The sequence below is a fragment of the Platichthys flesus genome, chromosome 10 (assembly GCF_949316205.1).
Source record: "Platichthys flesus chromosome 10, fPlaFle2.1, whole genome shotgun sequence".
Lineage (NCBI taxonomy): Eukaryota > Metazoa > Chordata > Actinopteri > Pleuronectiformes > Pleuronectidae > Platichthys > Platichthys flesus.
This window is the reverse complement of record NC_084954.1, coordinates 19,251,468-19,273,998: the sequence shown is the minus strand read 5'-3', so window position 1 is coordinate 19,273,998 and position 22,531 is coordinate 19,251,468. Positions and strand designations below refer to the sequence as shown.

Sequence of the window (22,531 nt, the reverse complement as noted above, 5' to 3'; positions counted from 1 at the left end):
TTCCCTTGCGCATCAAGCATCAGGTAAGGTCACTCAACTTCAATTTCAATTTCTTAAAAGTAGAACTTATCCGCGGGTGATGCAAATCATATTCTACTATTCCACGATATTTTAGTTCAGGATAACTAATATCATCTGGCAAAGTGGCTGCTGATGAAAATTAACATTACAGCTAACTCGTATGCATTTTAATTGTTTATACAAGTTCCCTTGCGCATCAAGCATCAGGTAAGGTCACACAACTTCAATTTCAATTTCTTAAAAGTAGAACTTATCCGCGGGTGATGCAAATCATATTCTACTATTCCACGATATTTTAGAAGTTCAGGATAACTAATATCATCTGGCAAAGTGGCTGCTGATATAAATTAACCTTACAGCTAACTCGTATTCATTTTAATTGTTTATACAAGTTCCCTTGCGCATCAAGCATCAGGTAAGGTCACTCAACTTCAATTTCATTTTCTTAAAAGTAGAACTTATCCGCGGGTGATGCAAATCATATTCTACTATTCCACGATATTTTAGAAGTTCAGGATAACTAATATCATCTGGCAAAGTGGCTGCTGATGAAAATTAACCTTACAGCTAACTCGTATGCATTTTAATTGTTTATACAAGTTCCCTTGCGCATCAAGCATCAGGTAAGGTCACACAACTTCAATTTCAATTTCTTAAAAGTAGAACTTATCCGCGGGTGATGCAAATCATATTCTACTATTCCACGATATTTTGGAAGTTCAGGATAACTAATATCATCTGGCAAAGTGGCTGCTGATGAAAATTAACTTTACAGCTAACTCGTATTCATTTTAATTGTTTATACAAGTTCCCTTGCGCATCAAGCATCAGGTAAGGTCACTCAACTTCAATTTCAATTTCTTAAAAGTAGAATTTATCCGAGGGTGATGCAAATCATATTCTACTATTCCACGATATTTTAGTTCAGGATAACTAATATCATCTGGCAAAGTGGCTGCTGATGAAAATTAACATTACAGCTAACTCGTATGCATTTTAATTGTTTATACAAGTTCCCTTGCGCATCAAGCATCAGGTAAGGTCACACAACTTCAATTTCAATTTCTTAAAAGTAGAACTTATCCGCGGGTGATGCAAATCATATTCTACTATTCCACGATATTTTAGAAGTTCAGGATAACTAATATCATCTGGCAAAGTGGCTGCTGATATAAATTAACCTTACAGCTAACTCGTATTCATTTTAATTGTTTATACAAGTTCCCTTGCGCATCAAGCATCAGGTAAGGTCACTCAACTTCAATTTCATTTTCTTAAAAGTAGAACTTATCCGCGGGTGATGCAAATCATATTCTACTATTCCACGATATTTTAGAAGTTCAGGATAACTAATATCATCTGGCAAAGTGGCTGCTGATGAAAATTAACCTTACAGCTAACTCGTATGCATTTTAATTGTTTATACAAGTTCCCTTGCGCATCAAGCATCAGGTAAGGTCACACAACTTCAATTTCAATTTCTTAAAAGTAGAACTTATCCGCGGGTGATGCAAATCATATTCTACTATTCCACGATATTTTGGAAGTTCAGGATAACTAATATCATCTGGCAAAGTGGCTGCTGATGAAAATTAACTTTACAGCTAACTCGTATTCATTTTAATTGTTTATACAAGTTCCCTTGCGCATCAAGCATCAGGTAAGGTCACTCAACTTCAATTTCAATTTCTTAAAAGTAGAATTTATCCGAGGGTGATGCAAATCATATTCTACTATTCCACGATATTTTGAAAGTTCAGGATAACTAATATCATCTGGCAAAGTGGCTGCTGATGAAAATTAACCTTACAGCTAACTCGTATGCATTTAAAATTAGTATGAATGTTGCTAAACATACTTTTTTTCAAATAAAATTAAAACTAGAATAATTAATAAATGGATGCTAACATTGTTGAGAGTTCTAAACACTGGCAGTGGCATATAAAAAAAAGAATTAACAGTAATCCCGACATCTGGTTGTCAAACGATCGTATAAAGAAATAATTGGGGCTTGATGTTTTAATTTAAAACTTAATGAAAGATAGAAAAAAACACAAATAGATTTTCTTCTTTAGATTTTCATATCTGAAAATATTAATACAGATACATATTTGTGTGAACGGCTCATATCGGCCAATATCATCAGCCAACCAATTTAACGGCAAGTCTACATGAAACCTCCAACATTTAGTATATTTAGTCCAAACATTTTATTAAATATATATAACCTCAAATCAAATTGGACACAATCAGTAATTGGTATTTTGAGCATATTTATTTAACTGCTATGGAGCTAGAGCCAGAGGCCCTTAATCCCAATCTCAGAATCCTAAAGTTTTTTAAAGGCCATATTTATTCAACTGATTCATTATTAGAATGACGTGGTTGTTGATAACTTTGCATGTTGCAACATTAAGATTTTAATCTATATTAAATTTAATCTCAATTCAGATCAAATTTAATATACATATCTTACTGGAGTCAACTAACTAAAAAAATGTCTAAATTAATGCAGTATCATTTCAAAGTCAAAGATTAATTCATATAACAATTAAGCTATAGATACCAAGACTATTAGTGTTACCTTGGTCAATTCAGTCGTCTTTTTTTTTAAAGCTAGATAAAAGAAAGAAAAGTAAATTATGAGAAATCCCTTAAAAGTCTTAATCTAAATCCAGCAATGATAGTAGACATATCAATTTCGTTTTGGAAAGAAAGGAAGCAACTTTGTCCATGAAAAACCAAAGATGCAGTTAAGACAATCAATTTCTGTGTATACATTTATGTTACACTATGGCCTGTTATGGGGGGGGGGGGGGGGGGGGGGCTCTCCCTAGAATTCACAGCTCTATTCTTTCGGCACAGAAGGCCTTGAATAGGAAACTTCCAGTTGCACCAACAAGATGGACACTATCGCAGGATAGCAGCTTCAGAACTAGTCTCCAGATGTAGCAAGACGCTCTGTTTTCCCAGGGAGTGCGGTAACAAGTCTCTTTACTAGAAGTCATTGTAATTCTGTAAGGCCTTCAAGTTGCTGTGTTGGGTTGGGAAGGGACTTTGTATTTGTGACTCTTGCAGATTAAGTCATATGAGCCGCCGTTCCAAAATCTACATACAAGTCTATACCTACGGTTCATAAAGGAGGAATCCTTCACGTTCAGGTCTGTGGTATTTAAAAGCTTCTTCTGGAAAAAGGTTTCCACTTTGTGTTCAGTCAAACAGTTGTCCCTCTGAAGGCAGTTGTAATTAGGATAACTCTAACTCCAGTGAGTGTCTTGTAGTGTTGTACTGCTTGTATTTGGGGAAGGGTCTTGTGGGGAGGGGCTTCTTCCTTCGCATTTTTCAGAGTGCTGTGTCCTGTGGGCTTTCCAATACCCAAGATCACCAGAAAGTCCTAACTAATTGTTGATACAAGTTCCCTTGTCAATCAAGCATCAGGTAAGGTCACTAAATGTATTCACATTTCTAGTCTATCAGGGGAAGATCTGATGGACCTTCATTGATTCTGACATTAACTGCAGTAAAGTTTATGGGCAAGGATATCAATAGTCAGTTCTACGATTACCTCGGGGAGCATAGGGGGTGTTTCTTGTCTACCTCTTACCTCTACCTACGTGAGACAACACAGGAATCACCTCAACCAACATGCAGTTTGAGCAATGGGATTCAGGTTGCTTTTTTGTTCAATGGATTGAAATGATCAGCCCTCAGCTGCTAGCCCTTGTGCAACTGTGCAGATGGTGTTGCTCATATTAAGATCTTGAAATCGCGCAACAGCTTTCCTCAGTAGCTGTGGAAGGCTGTGCATGTTGCAGCTTCAACTTGGTCTGAAATGCAGTGCAAATGTGTTGCAGTAGGTTATATTGCCATTGGGTTTGGTTGGGTTTATCCCGGCACTTCTCTTGTGAGACTGGCTCAAGAACGAATGAAGTCCTCTTACCTGGAGCAGGTAGTAAGGTGCTGGCTTAACTTTTCATAATGAACTTTCCAGTTGAAAAATGACATCTTGGAAATGGCTTCATGTTAACCTCAAATAATTAGTAACAATAATGCTTTACTAGCATTTCTCCATGGCCACAGGGCCTCCTGACCGAGGTAAATCCCAATGTGGTGACAGAATAATATAGCAGCCAGGTGCTATAGGAGTGGTTTTCTTTTACTGGGGGAACAAAGCCTTGATTTTGTTCCTCCAGGTTTTGCTTTTGCCCTTATTACAGCAAAAACAAAAAAGCAAAAGACCCCGGTGGTGGCACTCCTGACTTTGTCAGGACAGGGTTCAATTCCCTGCGGGGTCTTGCTTTTAAGAATGCTGTGCAATGGGGTGCAAAAAAAATGGTGTTAGAGAAGAACCCAATTTATTTGGGGGCCGATTCAGATCCAGAAATTTTTGTTTTAACGTTCTTTCACATTAAGAGAATATACTTCATTGATCTTAATGAGTTCAGGGAACTGATATCTATGAGTGTGTGAAATTTGTTGCAGTTTGATTAAATTCAAACAGATTTTCTGGCCTTCTTCTGCCATTGACAGTTGGGCCGTTAGTGACTGAAAAAGTTCAGCCAGAAGAAAAAAAATTCTTATCTAAACATGCATCTCTCAAACTGAATAAGTATGATCTGATCAAAGTACAGAAATAAATATAATAATAATTCACCATTCTGATAATTTCTTTCATGAGCAGTGACTCGTTGCACTTTCACTTTAATTCCTCAGATTAAACAAACATGTTAATTCATTTATACACAGATTTTGTCGGCTTTAGAAGGAGCCTCACTGTTTCCCCTGTTATTGTGTCGCGGTTTGCTAACAAAGACTCACAAGCTAATAAAACCTATTTAGTAGCATCACTAAAAGCAATTTAACACCACATTAGATCTTGTTTAGAAACTCCAAACCACACACTGTGGTCAGGGTATGTTTGTCCAGGAACAGTGAGTTCCTGATGTCCTTGTGGATTTTGTTGCATTTGAACAGAACCAGGTTCATCTTCTCTTATAACTCTCAGCGAGATCACAAATAAACATATTTTCATAAAACTTTGAACTATTTACAGATTAGAATTAGTAAGCACGATATTCTGCAACAACATAAATATTTACATTTCATGATGAAGAAATAATAGTGGTTGTCATAGGCCTCATGTAACCTTATGTATCCATTTGTGTGAGTGTGTGTGTGTTTGTTTGTGTGCATGCATGCGTTTGGTTACATTTGACCAGAAGCCCTTTAAAAGCAGCCCTGTGATGCTGCTGCTGTTTGACATAGTTAGGGAAATTCCATCTTATCAGATCTAATTATCATTCTTCATCTGTTTCTACGTAGGGGAGAGCGGGGTAATGTGGGACATCGGGTAATGTGAGACACCCCCTGTATCTAGGCAACGGACATATTTGTGGTCATTTGACCATTATGTTTTCAAGCCCCTCCCATTCCCCGCTTGCCATGAAAGAGAAGTTGGTGCTGAAAAAATAAATAATGCTTGTGTTAAATCGTCTTCAATTAATTTCATAGGTCATGCATTGCTCTCAATGTCTTTAATCTGTTCAACTCCAAAGGTAACTGAAAGATGGACGGCAATCAATATTTTTGGTTGTGGCTCTGTTGTAGAAAAAGTAAAAAATATATATATACATTGTGTATAAAATGCCATCGGTGGAAAAAGGTTTGTACGTATCTGTTGCACAACTGTTTCTATTATAAACTGGAACAAGGCGATAAGGCCAAAAATGAAGGCAAGATAAACATTTTTATATCGGTCGATAATGTTAAAAATAAATGGCACAATATTGTTTATTCTGTTAAGTTTAAAGACAGTATTTTTTGTACGACTGAAGATTGTGGTTTTAAACTCTTCTTAATGAGCAGCGAATGACAAACACTTGATAAACAGAAAAACATTGTACAAATCGTGAGTAGATCAATTATGTGTATGTCCTCACTGTGCTTACACAATGGATACACAATAACTCAACATAAAGTTAACTTGTGTTATACTGATATTAATGATAATTATATTGAGATAATAAATTATATTTATTTATTTATTTCCAAGCCCTAATATTTTCTCTTTTGTTAACTTATACTGAGCTACAACGTGTTGTCACCCTCCTGTGCGGCAGGTGGCAGCACATTGACGTGTAACCAAGCAGCGGAGGCGAATAAGCAGCGTACAGTAACAAGCAGTGAAAGGTTATCTCGTAGGTGAGTTGTCTAATTAATAATAATAATCATAATAATGTGAAGAGCTTGCACTTCAGTGTGTAGCAGCAGAGTCCCTCTGGCCACAGCCCGCGGTGTGTGTGTCGGTCAGCGAGCTCGTAGCGAGTCCCTGCACTCACTGGAGAAAAGTGAAGCTAGTTAGCTGCAGCTAGCTTGGGTTCAACTTCACTCAGTCAGACAGCCTTTATGTTAGATTAGGTTTTATATTTAGTGAAGCAGCAGGCAGCGACGGGACTAAACAGAATCTGCAACAGCGCTGACTCACAGCCGAATGTTTGTTGTTGTTTGGCTGCAAGCAAAAAACAAAAACATGTCAATAATGAACCTCCAGTTTGTGCTCTCCTCGTTATCAGTGTTTTAAAGTAATTTGTGCTTAAGTCTTGAATGTGTCCTTGATTGTTCTAGATTGTTCTAGAGTGAGGCTTTTATCTTGGTTGTTGAATTTGTTGAATAGTGCTGCAGAACCTAATCCTCTTACCTTTCTATTTACAAAGGTATTTTAGCATTTGAAAAACAATTGGACATATAATGATTAAATTTAACAACACAATACATAGGGGTGAAATTATGGATATTATGTAAAGGTAAATCTTTAATAATCGTTACTTATAATCAGGGTCAGTGTTAATACTAATTGATAATTTGTTATCTTACACATATAGATTACACTACATTTGTCATATGGAGGCTGGTGTTGCAGTGGGATGCCTCTTAACCTGTGGTGTTTTTGTAGTGACCGGGTGGAACACAAACATGCAGAACTTGGTGGTGCAGTCACTTGCCATGAGGCAGCTCGGGCGGCTGAACCCCCGCCACCTGCTGGCTGCTGAATATGGACTGAGGCAGAGTAGATGGTGTCCCAGGAGCATACACACACGCCAGCTGTGGGGCTGCTCGTCATTCCCCATGTTTGGCTGTCACAGGCCGACCCCCCACGGCAGAGACTCTCTCAGGAGCTGGTCCGTTCATCATCTGAGATCCAAAAGCATCAGGAAGAAAGAAACTGCTCCGACAGCACAGATGGAGGAGGAAGATGAGGATGAGAAAGACCCAGAGGACAACGACGATGATGATCAGGTGGATATGGACCCAAATCAACCAAAGGAATATAAAGATATGGAAAAGTATGTTAAGTCTTTCCGGTACGATGGCATCATGAAGGCTGGTCTGGACATGGCAAATAAGTGAGTCAGTCTATGTTTACAAGCTGTGCAGACATTTTCTGTATAGCTTATGAATATTGGATAACCATTATCAAACGTGACTTGTAAACAGTAAAAAGGATTAAGCCTTTTAATCCCTGAATAAAGTGTTTCCTTCATTTTGTTATAGAAAGATTGAAGATGCCTTTTACAGCAATAAACTCCGGCTAAACGGGCAGAAACTCATCAAAAAAAGTAAAATGGTGAGTAATATATTGTGACAAATTATGTAGTCCTGTACGGAATCCTCAAATATACTCATAATTAACTCATATTTTTGTCTGTATTCAGGTGAAAGCTGGGGACACGTTAGACATGGTCCTGTCAGAGAACCAAGCAGGAGACACTGTTACCTTGATGAGAGTCATCGTGAGAAGTGTTTTTGAGGAAACCAGTAAAAAAGAAAAGTACAAAGTTGCCATCAGGCGCTGGAAATCTATAGAGCTATCCAAGGACGAGGCCTTTAAGCCATGAACTTGAATGGGACGGGAAGAGACTGTAATGCCAGCAAGGCTACAACACAGACATGGTATGACTGGCAGTTTGAATGATCTCCAAGAAGTTGGATTGAGAATCAATAACAGATGTATGATATAAAGATGAACATTTCTCAATGGTTGTAGACATTCAGCAGTTGGCTGGGAGAAATATTTGGATTGTTTCCCTTTCCCCACCATAAACTCTGCGAGTCCAATAAATGTGCACTTTGAAGTTTGGAAAATGTTTGAAAATGGAAAAATTGCTGATGAAGAGCGCCATGACTTGAAGTTGACGAGCTCCGTCTGACTCGGTTGCCCTAGGTTTGTTGTGCTTTTCCTTTTAAATCTGGATTCAATCGTTTTCTAAATGGTACAACATTTTACGAAGGACCAATATTCACGTTACTTAGTTTTCTGATGTATTGGCACAACAAAATTGGGAAATGGTCAGGATTCAGGACACACACACCTCTCACTCCCTGCTGAAGAAATGTATGCACGATTCAGTACCTCAACAGGTTAGTGATATTATGTAAAACAGTCTGATAATGTCATATTTATAACTAGGATTTTATTAGAAAGGTTATCATGATCTATTGTCATGTTAAATTGTCTTTATAGTATAAACTTCTATAAGAAGGCTTAACATAAGCACGTTATTAAAACAGTGGTGGCACAATGCTACATCAGTAACTGTAACGGAAATACAGACAGGTGACAAATTACAGGAAATAACGATACAAGGTGAGTTAAGAGTTGGGCCAACATGTGTCAACAGCTTCACTGGTGCTTTGCATTCAATCCACAAGTGTCTGAACTCGACTAGAGGGATGAAACACGGTTCTTCTAAGGTATACTGGTATTTTGATGATGATTGAGATGTCACATCTGTCAGAAATGTCCTGTAGGTTTTCATCTGTTGGAGATGTACTGAGATCTAACAACGGTAAAGGCCATAATAGAGGTTTTCAGACTTGAACTCCAGTGTATGTCCGTAGGATTGGGTCTGGTGTTTGAGATTCACAACAACAATGACATCTCCAGTGTTCAGGTGAGGTGTGGCGCAACAGGCAGAGGCAGGACGCAATTTTGTTTACAGCACATGGACACCTGCATCATTCTCACCAAAAGCTCAGGGGCCTCATTTGTAAAGCAGTGAGTAGGATTCATACTCAAAGTGTACGTGTGTACAAAAGCCGAATTTTTTTCAGATTTTTAAAACCGTGCGTACACACCTGAACGCAATGTTCACTTTAGAAATCACAGTCCGCCCTCTACACGCCCACTTTCAACCATAAATGTTCAATGCAAAGCAACTAATGAATATTAAATTATCCTGCTGACCAATGGATTTTCACAGTGAATCGTGACAGAGTCATGGCATCAAGCGATGAGAAGGGGAAGCAAAACTTTCTGACCCTGACATTGAGGTGTTTGGTGGTGAGGTGGAGAGCGATTTCATTGGACAGCAGTGATGTGATTAATAATGAAAATACAATGATACACTGTTGCTGCTGCTGATAAAACAGTGAGTTTGAGTGAAGACGATAGAACGGAGTTTAAAAAATTTAAAAAAAGATCCCATTGCAGCGTTCCAAACTGTCAGATTGTGAGGGAACTTGTATAACCTGTCTGAGTTTTAATCTTTGTTATCAAATGTAGAGACAGTTGTGATGTCCACAATCTATTCAATTTAAAACTTTTTTTGTACCGGAATGGATCGGTTCCATCGGTCGATCTGTGTAATACTGGATTCAGTTCAGAACAAAGATCCAAGATCACAGATCTTTGGAATAAATATCAGCAAATATCTTCATCATGGGACAAAAACTCTTTGTGATCACTGAAAACGTATATATTTAGAGCAATCGGACCGATTACCTCACAAATCAGTGTGATCCTAACCTCCTCTCTGGGATCTTATTTGGAAATAGAAGTTTGACAGTGAACAGTTTTTCTATATTTTTTGTGAGTGGCCTCCAGTGAGCTCTGTGCGCTCGATGGAACAGCCACGTTTACTGCTGCGATATTACACACACACTTGTCCTTGATGATACATGCACAGTCTTAAATATATTATTAAAAACTATTAATGACTAAGCTGTTTAATGGTATCTGAACGTAATTTACTGTAAGTTGTTTTATATCCTTTTCAATGGAAGGTTCTTATGGATCAGTTTTGTCGCACGAGGACAACCAAAGCTGTTGGTTTTAATGGTAATGATGAAGTGGATCAATAATCTGCTTCATTTCACCACCCCACATCTGCATCGTCATTTTCCCATCTCCAAAATGTTCGTACGCATGGTTCAGAGTTAGCGTGGAAGTGCGCACATTCAAGTTTGTTTTTATAAATCCCAACGTTTTGCGTGAGAAGTGATGTACGCAAGTGTCAGCCCTGTTTTGTGCGTGCACAATAATTATAAATGAGGCCCCTGTACATCTTTGTCAGTTTCTTCTATGTGTGTAGCATCGCCTTTTCACCCTGAGATAATTGTTTTATTTCATTTTAGAAATGTCATCAACACACTCACTCTTTCGCAGTGAATCCTGCAGAGGATCTCTAGCTGTTTTCTCTTATCGGCTGATTCAGCCATCCTCCCGAGTATTTACTCAGGTTCCGGCAGGAGAAACTGGGGAATGTTTGGAGCCTCTGATCCCGATATTAACGGTCTCTCATTTACTCAGGTTTTTCCTTTAGTTTGTCACCTGTCTCATCACATAGTTCTGAATCATTGCTATCCATAGAGCAAATGTGTGAGTGATGGTATCAGCTACTATAATTGTTATTCTTGTTAAGGCTACAACATTTATCAACAAAGAATGTTAGATAAGCTATGACAGTTTTGGCTTATAAATAGAAGCAGTTTTAAGTCTTGAGCCAACATTAATAAGACTGCATACACTACAACATCTATTGCTGTAGTCCAAATATAAAATATGACAAAGAATAGTACTGAAGAAACTCTTACCAGCTTGGCTTCATCCTACATAGGACAGTTATGTAAAAGTTCAACAATGCGGTTTCAGCTTATATAATGTGCAATTATTTTTCATGACAAAAGGTGTTGCCTAACTGGAGAGTACTGTAACTAGGACACAGTGCTTGACCTCTTGGCCTTCTTGAGAATGTCACACTTCTTGCGATTAGGGCGCCGGCAGCGTTCGTCAATGCTAGGCACACATTCATAGTGCCACACCTCCTCCATCTTATCCACAGGATACACTGCTTCCACATAGTGACGGATCAATCTGAGGCGCACAGGGTCGAGCTGCTTCTTGTTGCAGGCCCCTGAATGGTTGTACTGCAACCGCAGGTTCTCCTGTGTAAAGAGTTCAGGGAAGAGGCGCACGAGCAGACGGGCTGCGAAGTTCCCAACAGAGAGACTCTGCTGGACGATCTCCCGTACCTCGGTGTCTAAGAGCAGGTAGGCTGACGGTACGGGGAAGTCAGGTTTGGATACATTCAGTTCATCCAGAGGAATTTTGCAAAAATCTTTGCTGCTTTTCTCAGGAGGTAAAGAGGGAATATCTGAGTCCTCTCTAATATCTGGATTGAGCTGGCTCAGCTGGCAAAGGAAGTCCTGCTCAGACTCTTGCCCATACACTTTGCGTTGCTGCAGGTAGGATCTCCTCTGCTCTGTGTCACGTCTCCTACACCTCTCATCAAGTTTCCCCACAAATTCTAACATCCACACTCTGTCGTTGTTGGCCCGAGGGTAGACTAACTGCACATAGTGACGAATCAGGTTTACACGAACAGGGTCGAGCTGCTTTTTCCCAAGAGAACCACTGCAGTTGTACTGCTTCCTTACGTTCTCGTGGGTGAAGAGCTCAGGGAACATAAGCACCAGCAGCCGAGAGGCAAAGTTCCCAATGGACAAGCTACATTCATAGTTGAATTTCAGCTGCTCCAGGGACAAGAGGAACCCCTGGGGGACAGTGAAGTCGGGTACCGGAATCTCCAGATTGTCAAAATCCACGGGGGAGAGCAGGGACTTTTTGGATTTGCGATTGGGCCTTTCATAATCAGCCGCCTCGGGAACTTTAATAATAGAAACATTTTCTGAAAGGCTGACTGCATCATAGCCATCATCGTTGATATTGTCAGGTTCACTCCCATTACCATTACTGTGAGGACCCTCGAGAGCATCCTCCATATGCTGAATGCAGACCTGGAGCCAGCTGTCCTCAGGTACATCAGGGAAATTTGCCTCCATATACTTTCTTATAATTTCCATCTTGTCAGATTCTAGAAAGAGCTGCCCCACTCTACTGAAGCTACTGGAGCCTTCAGGCATTTTTCCCGCTTCAAACACCTCAGGGAAAAGACGGTGCATGAGAAAAAAAATTAAGTCCTCATGGGACGAGAACTCATCGATGTCTTCTGTGGCTTGAGTAGTGAAAGCAAGGTCTGACTCAGCAAGGCTGCTTTGCTGGTTATCTAGAGCGACATGTTCCTCCTGACCCTGCTCATTGATGAAATGGTAGGTTTGAGGCTGCTCAGCTTTTATCAGAGCACCTGTGAGTGTCTGCTTCCGGAGCAGCTGAGCGCTCTCCATGTCCCTCTGCGCCCAAAAGCGATTAAAGAAGTCATTAATCTGGAGGAGACATTCTTCCTGCCAGACGCTGTTGTTCTTGATTGACGGGTAGCATACTTCGACGTAGTTACGGATCAGCTGCAGATGCAGAGACTCCAGCATTCTCTTGCTCGCCATGCATTCATGAGAGCACTCCCTTACTTTGAACAGCTCTGGGAAGAGATGCACCAGCAGCCGACACCCGAGCTCCCCCGCACCGGATGTCTGCTCCATCAGCTGATTCAATTCATCACTTGTTAGTAGATATTCAGGAGGAGGCTGGAACTCCGTCACCATCTCGGCTGGTTTGATCTGCCTTTTTATGCGCAGGACTTCGAGTGTTAACAAGTCCACTTTGCTATGAAGTTGTGTCATGCTCGAATTGAGGGTATTGAGAATAAAAAACATTTTCTCAATCAGTGGATAAAGGCTGGAGTTTGTTGTTGAAGCTTGGCCTAAACTGTCTGTGGTGGGGAGGGTCTCCGATTTGTCTTTTTCCTCTGAATTTTGGAGCTTGGACGAGAGGACGCTGCTGTAATTGAGCGGATTTCCAGCATCAGGACTGGTTTGCTGCTCCAGACTCGGTGTATTCCTCTTCTCTGAGATCCTGTGGGAGATGCTGAAGAGAGGCTTTCTGTAGGACGCCCTGGACTTCTCCTGGACGCAGTCCCTGTTCTCTCCGGTTGTGGTGAGGCAAAGAGGCTCATGTCTGCTGCTCACATCGATCAAGTGCCTCCTCATCTAGACAGAGGAAACAACATTCAAAGCACAGAAATACTGAAAAAGACATCTCAACCTACATAATAAAAAAACAATATGCAGTCAATTCCTAGATGAAATAGTTAGTTGTTAGCTTACCTCTGCAGAGACTTTGGCTCTCTTGCTGCTGGAGGACAGGTCGGTTTCAGGACCCATCTCTGCAGATGTCCGCTTACCAGCCTCAGAGGTCGCATGAGATCCTCCTCCACGTCCTTCAGGTAGATCGCAAACAGCATAGTCCTCCGCTTCCTCCTTAATGTCCTGGACATGCTTGTGTTCTGCAATAACGGGAGATTCATACTTTCTTTGATAAACCATGTCAGATCCGCATGTGCTCAGACGTTCTTTCATGTCTCTTTCAAAGATGCGCTTTAGCCACATATATTATTCAGGAAAAATAATCCTAAAATGTATGTTTTAAAACTTGAAAACAAATATTTATGATCAGACTTTTATTACGTCAATTACTGTGCAAAGATAATACTTGCCTTCATCTGGCATCGCCTCATCTGAAACTTCCCCATGCTCGGAGAAATTCATAGCCTAGAAAAATAATTCACAAGCATGAAGTCACAGAAGAAAAAGATCACGATACACATCAGCATAAGTGAACATATACATGATAGTGACAGTAGACCTGAAACAATGTTACAAATGATGAGTCAATTGACCTTAAAGTATTGAAAAATGTTGATCATTGACTAATCATTCAAATAATATTAGAATAGGACTGGGAGCTAAAACATAACAATAATTGTTAATATAATGTCATCAATAACAACACAACAAAAGGTAAATATATATTGATGCCTTGTTTGTAGTAAATGTTGTGCTGTTTATTAAGTGTTGTCTAGAGTTTAAAACCACAACCTTCACTCAGGAGCATGATCAGTCTTTAAATCATTATTAATATTATATATTAATTTGACATTTATCAGGATAATTATTGATATCGACTGATATGATTTCTTTCTTTACCGCGACAATATTTTGGTCAATATTTGCGGAGCCCTAGTTATGACTGACAGTTGACTGATAATCCTTGGAGTCATGCCAGTCCCATGGGAGCTCCTTTGCATTCTTTACTATTTTTTTCGTACTTCATAGAGTAAACACCAATTCATCAATTAATTTGAAGAGAATAAACACTACGTTTATCAACAATTAAAACAGACAATAAGGTGACACACGTTTTTCGGGACTTGAATAAATTCTGCGAGGAAAGTCAAACGGAAGTGGATGCTGTAACATTGGATTTATTACAATATGATTGATTGATCGTGTTAACATCGAACAGATGCAGAGTGTACGTTCACTATTCAGCGTATGTAACTTGTATGGACCAATATGAACGTCCATAAACACACAGATCAACATTTCCAGCGTGCTGTGCGGCGCAGCGCAGACAGGCAGCATGCGACCCGCTGCAGGGGTTCAGTGCTGACACACCGAGAGAGAGAGAGACATCCTGAGACGAGACGTGAACACACTTGCTGTCACAAAGGAGACACGTTGTTGTGGTGCTGTGCGCGGCACCGAGTTACCTCCTAGCTTCACTGAGCAGCTACTTCCTCATTCTTCCGCCCCTCAACCAAAACAATGCTAGCGACCTGTGCGCGTGCAGCTGCAGACGAAGCCCCGCCGCCAGCGCAGCGGGCGGACCTGTGTGTCCGTGAGTCCGTGTCTCTGAGCAGGTCCGTTCCTCTGGCGGCAAAACATTGTGTTTGTGAATTTTAATGACGCGGCAATGTTTGCGTGGACGAGCTTTCAAACCCCCCCACTCTCTCCTGCTCTGACTCTTACCGTAAATTCAGGGAAAAGGCGCGTGACCTGCGGTTCGAGCTCATCTTTACGGTTCCGAGCGAGTCCCCGGTACCGGTGTGGACGGGTTGGACATGTCTAGGGTTTGTCACGAGGTTTAATTCACAGGAAACTCTTCTTGTTCTTGTTCATGTTTTTTTTCTCTCGCTCGGCTCCTGTGCTTTCTCGCGTGACGTGACGCGGCGCGCGCCTGCTGTGTCACTTCCGCACAGCTGTGAATAGAAATAAAGACAAACACACTGACACTACTACTGTATATAAAGCAGTTATATTATTCATTTATCATCATATACTAACAACATACACTACTACTGTATATAAAGCTATACGTTATATTATTCTTTTATTATCATATACTAACAACATACACTACTACTGTAAATAAACCAGTTATATTATTATCTTATCATCATATACTAACAACATACAGTACTGCTGTATAGAAACCAGTTATATTATTATTATAATATCATATACTAACAACATACACTACTACTGTATATAAACCAGTTATATTATTGTTACACTTATATATCATATACTAACAACATACACAACTAGTCTATATAAACCAGTTATATTATTGTTATTTATCATATATCAACAACATATGCTACTACTCTATATAAACAGTAAAAATGTTGTTATAGTTCTATTATCATATACTAAAAACATACTCTACAAGTCTATATAAACTACTTTTATTATTATTATATTATCTTATACTAACAATATACTCTACTAGTCTAAATAAACTAGTTTTGTTATTATTATATTATCATATACTAACAACATACACTACTAGTCTAGATAAAACTAGTTACATTATTGTTTTAGTGATATTAGCATATACTAACAACATACACTACTACTACATACACTACTTCTGTATATAAACCCGGTTTAATTATTATTATTGTTATTTTATCATTAACTAACAACATACATAAATACTCTATATAGACCATTTTGTGGTTGGCATTTTGAATAGCCTTGTTGACGTGTTTTAGGATGTCTTACTTATTCATTCCATCATCTCTATTGCTTAATCTTTGAAGGTCGAGGAAGAGCTGGATACAAATTATTTAAAAAACATATATACATATTTCTTTAAATACTTTCTGATCACTTCCAATGCCAGTAGGAGTGATCACTCGCGTTTGTAGAGACGATCTCCGTCAAGCATTGAGCCAAAATAATGTGGGCAACATCGCCCTCAAGTGGAACGATATCATATTTCTCTAACTCTGATGCACTTTATCAACCCTGAGCTTCAGGCTGCGTGTAAACCAGGATCAGTTTAAATGTCACATACTGGACCATAGAGAACCGATTAAAACAACTATTTAATTGGTAATGGCTGTAGATTACAGGAGTAACTATAACAATGTCAAAAATCATGAAATTCAATATAACGTATACATTTTTTGTGCGGGTGAATTACTTTTAGTATTTAATATTCTTGCCTTAAATATGCACCACATCAACCTGGTAACACATTTTTATTTCTAGTGTCCATTATATCCTCTTTGCAACTTTTTCTTTATGAGGGATTCAAATATCAAATAACAAAGACATTTAACATTTCATTTTAGTTGTAGCTTACTGAAGATTGACAGGTACCAGTGCCACAGTAAAACACTACTTCTGCTTCCTAAAGCTTTGTGTTTAATTCTTAAAGCATAAAGAGGAAAAAACGCATCAGGTTGGAGATGTATTATCAGATAAACAACAACAAAAACAGTAATGATACTAATAATAAAGATTTATTCATACAGCACTTATCTAAACAAGATTACAAAGTGAACTATAAAATAAATGGGAAAAACAGTACGGCAAAACAAATATAAGAAAGATAACCTAAACGAAAATACTAGAAACAAACAGCAATTGTTAAAACTAGTAAAAAAAAAATCATAAAATTATGTTTTTAAGCAATGCTTTTTTTAAACAGGCGAAATGATTCCAAGTCTGTTCCCCTCAGGTAAGGAGTTTCAGAGCCCTGGCGTCCTGACCTGCCTGGTCGCCCTTAACAGCCTTTGACTTAGGAACAAGTGTCTCGTGTTGGTTGTAAGATCTTCTATTACAACTTGGAGTGAAGAGATTTAGTAGCTCTGTTTTAAAATAGTCTTAAAATCAAATATCCCAAATCTACCTGGCAGCCAATGAAGGGAGGGAAGGATCGGAGGGATGTGGAATTCTGCCTGGTGTTGCTTAAAATGTGACCATCAGCGTTTTGCAGGAGAAAAGTAAGTACTCTATTGATCCTGAAGGAAATTTAGGTTAAAGCATAATCACAGTAACTTATTACATCTCAAGTTTAAAGATTGCCGAGTCGAAACCTCCAAAAAAAGATTTCTGTGGATTATTCCGAAATGGAGCCAGTGGCAGCAGAGAGCAAACCTGTGAGATGATGAATAAGAGAAGACGATCAAACAGAGCGAAGACATATTGTTCAGATGAATCAGAGACATTTTGATTTGTAGGGGGCACCATTAAAAACAGCTGGTTCCCAGAGCAGGTAAACTGGTGTCAGCTGAGGAGCACAGACTTTAGTCAGTAACAGATGAACAGAGGAAACTCACACTACCATTACGCTGTCTTAATCACCACGCAGCACCACCGTTCTGTCCCCAGCCACGAATGTTACGATACAGAGATGACACAACAAGACGCCGTGCGGCTGCTGTGGTTCTCATTATCCGACTAATGAGCTGTCTCCATGGCAGTCTGATCTGTCAGCCAATGAAGCAAGCGGGCCCCTGTGCGGAGGGGGAGCGGGGCTCAGGGTCAGCCAGGCGACGGCTTGCGACGAGGGGCCGGCATGCGGCACTTACCGTCGCGAAGAGCTCGTTAAAGTGTCATTTTTGGCCAATATGCTCGTCTGTGTCAAGGAGGCCAATCAGCCATACTGTTCCCATCTCAGGAGAATGACTTTCATCCATCACCGCCAGCGATATGATGATATTAGCAGGTGTTTACTGATAGACCATTGAGAGGAAGACAAATGGAGATCCTGCAATCACCACACACTCAAAGTCGTGCAGTCATTTTACATACATGCTTATTCCTAATAGGGCCACATCAATTCTATCCCAGCATGCACTTGAAGGGGAGGCAGGGTATCATCATGGCCCAGGCCTCACGGGGTTTAAACCATAGACATGAATGACATGACTTCCCCCCTTAAGTGAAGCCAAAGCGTTTCAATCGCCACCTGGTGGCTGGCTGCATTAGGTCATAAATCCTGGCACCTCTCTAAGGAGAGGCGGTGGTCTAGTGGCAGAAACTTGGACTATGGGCAGGGAAGGTCTCTGGTTCGACTCAATGGAGAGACAACTAAAGACGAACCTGGATTGATCTGTCCAAAAATCCAAGAGTCTCCCTACCCTGTCTAGTGCCCCTGAGCAAGGCACCTTACTCCCCTAACATCTGCCCCCTGAGTGCCGTACATGGTCGCTCACTGCTCTGTGTGTCCTGCACCAGATGGGTCAAAAGCAGAGGTTACATTTCCCTACCTGCATGAGTGTGTCTGTGCATGTGTTTGGGATAAATAAATGCATCTTAATCTTATTTGATAGGACAAGGACCAAACTAAAGAGTACATGTCCCAAACATTTTTTCTTAAAGATGATTCATTTTTCTTTTCACAATGATGTTTATTCAAGTGTTAATTTAAGTAAGATCATTGTTATTTGATGCTATAAAATGAAGTGGAATGTTATGACTGAGAGCTGAGACTCTCACATGATTGGTTGATCACGTCCGAGTGTATCAGGGTTACCATGGCTCCCTTCCTCCATTGCTGCTGTGCAGACTCTGGCTCCAAATGCGCAATATGGCAGCGTTTGTATTTGGGATATTTTGTCTTAATTTCCGAAGAGACCCTAAGACCCTTGATCTCACACATACAGAATCTTTGGTGGCAGACGTTAAGGTTCAGCAGCATTAGTGTTATAGCAATGATATCACTGCTTGACTTGATCTTATTACAGGTCAAAACCCCAGCATATAAAGTAGCACATAGAAGGGGGTGAGTATATGTAGGCATTATATTTGACTTTAATTAATTTGTTCATTAAACCAACAAATGGTGACCAAAGTGGTGGGACTAGATGTGAAACAGGTTCCAGATTATGAAACAGGTGTTCCGACAGAAGTCTCAATAACAGTAACACCCACCACTGTACTTTAGGACCGTTTGGTATGTTTGCTCAGAAGGTTTGATTTCCTAAAACTTATTTTAATAAAAACCTGCTCTTAACTTTACACCAGGGTGGCTGTGGCTGGGAGGGTCATCCACTTACCAGAAGGTTGGTCACCAGCTCCTCCAGTCTAAATTCTGAAGTGTCCTTGGGCAAGATACTGAACCCCAAATTCCCCCTGACATGTGTGTGTGTGATGGATGATGGATAAAATGCATTCACTGTTAATGTGAGTATGAATGTTTTATGTTGTCATCAGGACTGGAGGGACTGTATAATTACAGACCTTTTTCTAAACAAGGCTCTTGTCCTGCATTTACTGTGGTGTGGTCCTCACATGAATTCATACTCCTGACCTCTGGGACCCTGTGCACAAACCCCCTGCTGTGTCACTGACTCTCCAGATATGGCGTTACTCCACAGCAGCATGTTCGAGAAGCGACTACACCTTGAAGACAGGGGACACTGACACCTGGTGGGCAGATGAAACAGTGGTTGCAGCTTCTCTCATCACCAATTTAGTTTGTGTTCAGCCATGTTTTGGAATCTTTTAGGAACGCCTTGCGTTCCCACATCAGGGACCAGGGTGTGAATAAAGTTCAGGGAGAATCTTTTTACCTCAAGAAAAAGTCCCCCTTTGTGTCTCCAGTATAACTACGAACCAGTGGTGAGGCTGCTTTTGAGGCCTGGAGTTAGACCTGCCTCCTGTTGAAATATAAGTAACACACACATAATGCAAACAATCACACAGGAATGTACATGAGCGAGTGTGAATCTTCACACGCACCCTGTCTCTGTTATCTAATGTATGAGTTTCTGTTAGAGTGGTGCGATGCTGCTCCTTTGCTCTTTTTTGTCAAATTCACAAACATCGGCTGCTCCCAACATCCACAGTGATGTTGGTTCATATGTGGTTGTCTGTGGTTGTCTGTGTGTGTGTAATGGAATCTGTTGGACCGTGCTGTCCAAACCTACCCACTCGACCCAGCTGTAATTACACCACCCATCGTCCGGCCTGGGCACACTAAGGCCGCTGCTGCCCACTTCATGTTGTGCATGTAAGCTTATAGTCCTGCCAGCTCTCGCTTTAATGACACCCAAGACTCCCAAACTGGAAAATGTAAGCAAACAGAGAGTCGGGTTTCTGCTCTGCAGGATATAAAAGTGTCGAAGCTGAAACCATCGTCATCCTGCCCTTAATGTGGGCATCGCTTGAGATATCAAAAAGACTGACGCCGGCAAGCGTGATGTGGTCGAGAAGAAAAAAAGAAAGATTTCTGTTCAACATTAAACATTTTGTTTTTACCACTGGAAAAAGAAACAGTTTTCCTCAATAAAAAGTAAAAACACATCCCATCAAATCCTCTTCTGCTCTGCCCGGCTAATTTATATTGGGAGCTTCCATGTAACAGTTTCATTGCTTAAAAGCAGACCTCATTTAAATAAAAAAAAAGTTTTGTTTAGTAACTATATTTGTCATTCTGGCAGTGCCCCAGCCTCTGTCTTTGTCTGGTCCTTTTAACTTTCCATGTAACTTTCCCCATGTCTCCTCACGGCGAGGCTAAATATTTCATGAAGAGCCCGAGGCTTTCCCCGGCACATGCTGTACTTCTCTGTTCCCGGGAAGCCCGAGCGGCGGGAACCAGACAGCAGAGAGAGTGGACGTACAACCCGGCAACAGACGGGAGCTTGTTGTCACATACTTCACATCCTCTTTCATTTCAACCCCACTTGCTTCTTTTCATCCTATCGTCTGCCCACTTTCACCCTCTGTGTCCTCTTCTTCAACACTCCCACGTCCAAATAATGTGAACTTTTGTATACCATAGTATTTTATACTTTACTATAGTATCTGATCATGTATTATCTTCATATCAGTCAAGAATCCTCCACATATCTGTTTACTGACCTGTTTTACTTTCTAACCTCTGGAAATTGTGCAATAACTTATCGATGCATATTCCTTTACACTTTTATTCTCTTAAAGTTTTTTAGTAATGTATTTTGATCTGACCTGTCCTTCTTGTCCAACCCTTTTCATTGTATGTTTGAGCATGAGTTAACTTACATATGATACAAAAAAAACTGAAACCTGTGTGGCACACATCTCATGTCACATACTACCGCTGCAGAGAAGGTTGTGTTTTCAGCCATGTACAATTGTTGGTTGGTTTGTATTTTTGTTTGTTGGCAAAATATACAAAAAACAGGATGTGGTTTGGGTCAGGAAAGAACCCATCGCATTTCGGTCTGGATCTGGATCAGGGGGCGGATCCAACAATTCTTTTTCACTTTCACTAACATTGTGAGACAGGAGTTTTTATTTATAGTTTAACAGTTTTCTTAGGAAATAATTCATGGATCTTGATGAAAAGAATTAGGCTTCTTTAAGGACCATTTTTCAAGGGGACTGTTGGGCCTGGGTGGAGGTTTGCACTCTACTGGGGGATTTTCTGATGGTTGGTGGGTATGTCATAGGTTTTGCAGTTGTTTCAAAACCAAAGTATTAAAGTCAGTGATCACAACAGTTACACCATGAGGAAGTCATGGATGCCTGTCTATTTAACATTGCTTTTCACTCAAAACCACAGATGTCAGCCTGACGGTCCCAGTGATCCGTCAAATAGTCTTTGATACTGTGTTTCAGACGGATGGACAAACAGACACACAGACATTGCCTTGGACTTTGTATGAGCAGTCCAGTGGCATTACAAATTCCATCTAAAACATACAACTGCTTGTTGAAAAGATGGCCCCTAAAGACTGTTATTGCCAAAGGAACCACTTCACATAATTCTTATTAATGGATATAATGGTTATAAAAAGACTCATAATTCTCGTTTTTATGACATTACTGACATCGTTTTGAGGCTTGGCTCTTTTTCGAAGATAAATGTTTAACCATTTCTAGCAACACCTTTCTTCTTGCAAACAAAGTCTCTAAAGAGATGATGCTTTAATGTGGCTTACCAACCTATGCTGCTGTTCTCTGCAGCTGCAAAGAACCATCAGTCCTTTCTCCCCTGTTTCCTGTGCTCTGCCCTTCAGGTGTGGCCATGATGTGACAGACAGCTGCCAGTGGTGCCCTGGTTTCACACCTTGGCTGCCCCCCCCCCCCCCCCGCCCTCCGCAGACAGCAGCCTGGGAAACCACAGGCCACCAGGCTGGCGCCAGCCTGTACGGCTTGGAGCAGGGCTGCCGGCCCAATCAATACCTCTGCATTTCCTGTCCATTTGCTCAGGTCT

The 22,531-nt window shown here is 40.4% G+C and overlaps 2 protein-coding genes across 3 annotated transcripts; one reads left to right on the top strand and one right to left on the bottom strand.

Moving 5' to 3' along the window:
* Nucleotides 1-6,103: 6,103 nt before the first annotated feature.
* mtres1 (mitochondrial transcription rescue factor 1) lies at nucleotides 6,104-8,153 on the top strand. 2 transcript variants are annotated; one of them, XM_062397370.1, is made up of 4 exons: nucleotides 6,104-6,222; nucleotides 6,974-7,424; nucleotides 7,573-7,645; nucleotides 7,734-8,153. In XM_062397370.1, the coding sequence occupies exons 2-4, from the start codon at nucleotides 6,994-6,996 to the stop codon at nucleotides 7,914-7,916; spliced, it is 687 nt and encodes a 228-aa protein (XP_062253354.1). In that variant the 5' UTR covers nucleotides 6,104-6,222; nucleotides 6,974-6,993; the 3' UTR covers nucleotides 7,917-8,153. The 2 variants fall into 2 exon arrangements, with proteins under 2 accessions (XP_062253354.1, XP_062253355.1); XM_062397371.1 differs by having other exon boundaries at nucleotides 6,154-6,218.
* A 322-nt stretch (nucleotides 8,154-8,475) lies between these two features.
* bend3 (BEN domain containing 3) lies at nucleotides 8,476-15,250 on the bottom strand. Its single transcript, XM_062397369.1, has 4 exons — nucleotides 15,064-15,250; nucleotides 13,749-13,803; nucleotides 13,360-13,538; nucleotides 8,476-13,242 (listed from the first exon to the last, which is right to left on the bottom strand). The coding sequence occupies exons 2-4, from the start codon at nucleotides 13,798-13,800 to the stop codon at nucleotides 11,014-11,016; spliced, it is 2,460 nt and encodes an 819-aa protein (XP_062253353.1). The 5' UTR covers nucleotides 13,801-13,803; nucleotides 15,064-15,250; the 3' UTR covers nucleotides 8,476-11,013.
* Nucleotides 15,251-22,531: the final 7,281 nt, after the last annotated feature.

Excerpts from the sequence above, each read along its gene's own strand:
- mtres1 (XM_062397370.1), top strand. The coding sequence starts at position 6,994 with ATGCAGAACTTGGTGGTGCAGTCACTTGCCATGAGGCAGCTCGGGCGG. Across the intron at positions 7,425-7,572 it reads GGTCTGGACATGGCAAATAA|AAAGATTGAAGATGCCTTTT; the intron begins GTGAGTCAGTCT and ends ATTTTGTTATAG. Across the intron at positions 7,646-7,733 it reads TCATCAAAAAAAGTAAAATG|GTGAAAGCTGGGGACACGTT; the intron begins GTGAGTAATATA and ends GTCTGTATTCAG.
- bend3 (XM_062397369.1), bottom strand. The coding sequence starts at position 13,800 with ATGAATTTCTCCGAGCATGGGGAAGTTTCAGATGAGGCGATGCCAGAT. Across the intron at positions 13,539-13,748 it reads TGAGGCGATGCCAGATGAAG|AACACAAGCATGTCCAGGAC; the intron begins GCAAGTATTATC and ends CCGTTATTGCAG. Across the intron at positions 13,243-13,359 it reads GAGCCAAAGTCTCTGCAGAG|ATGAGGAGGCACTTGATCGA; the intron begins GTAAGCTAACAA and ends TCCTCTGTCTAG.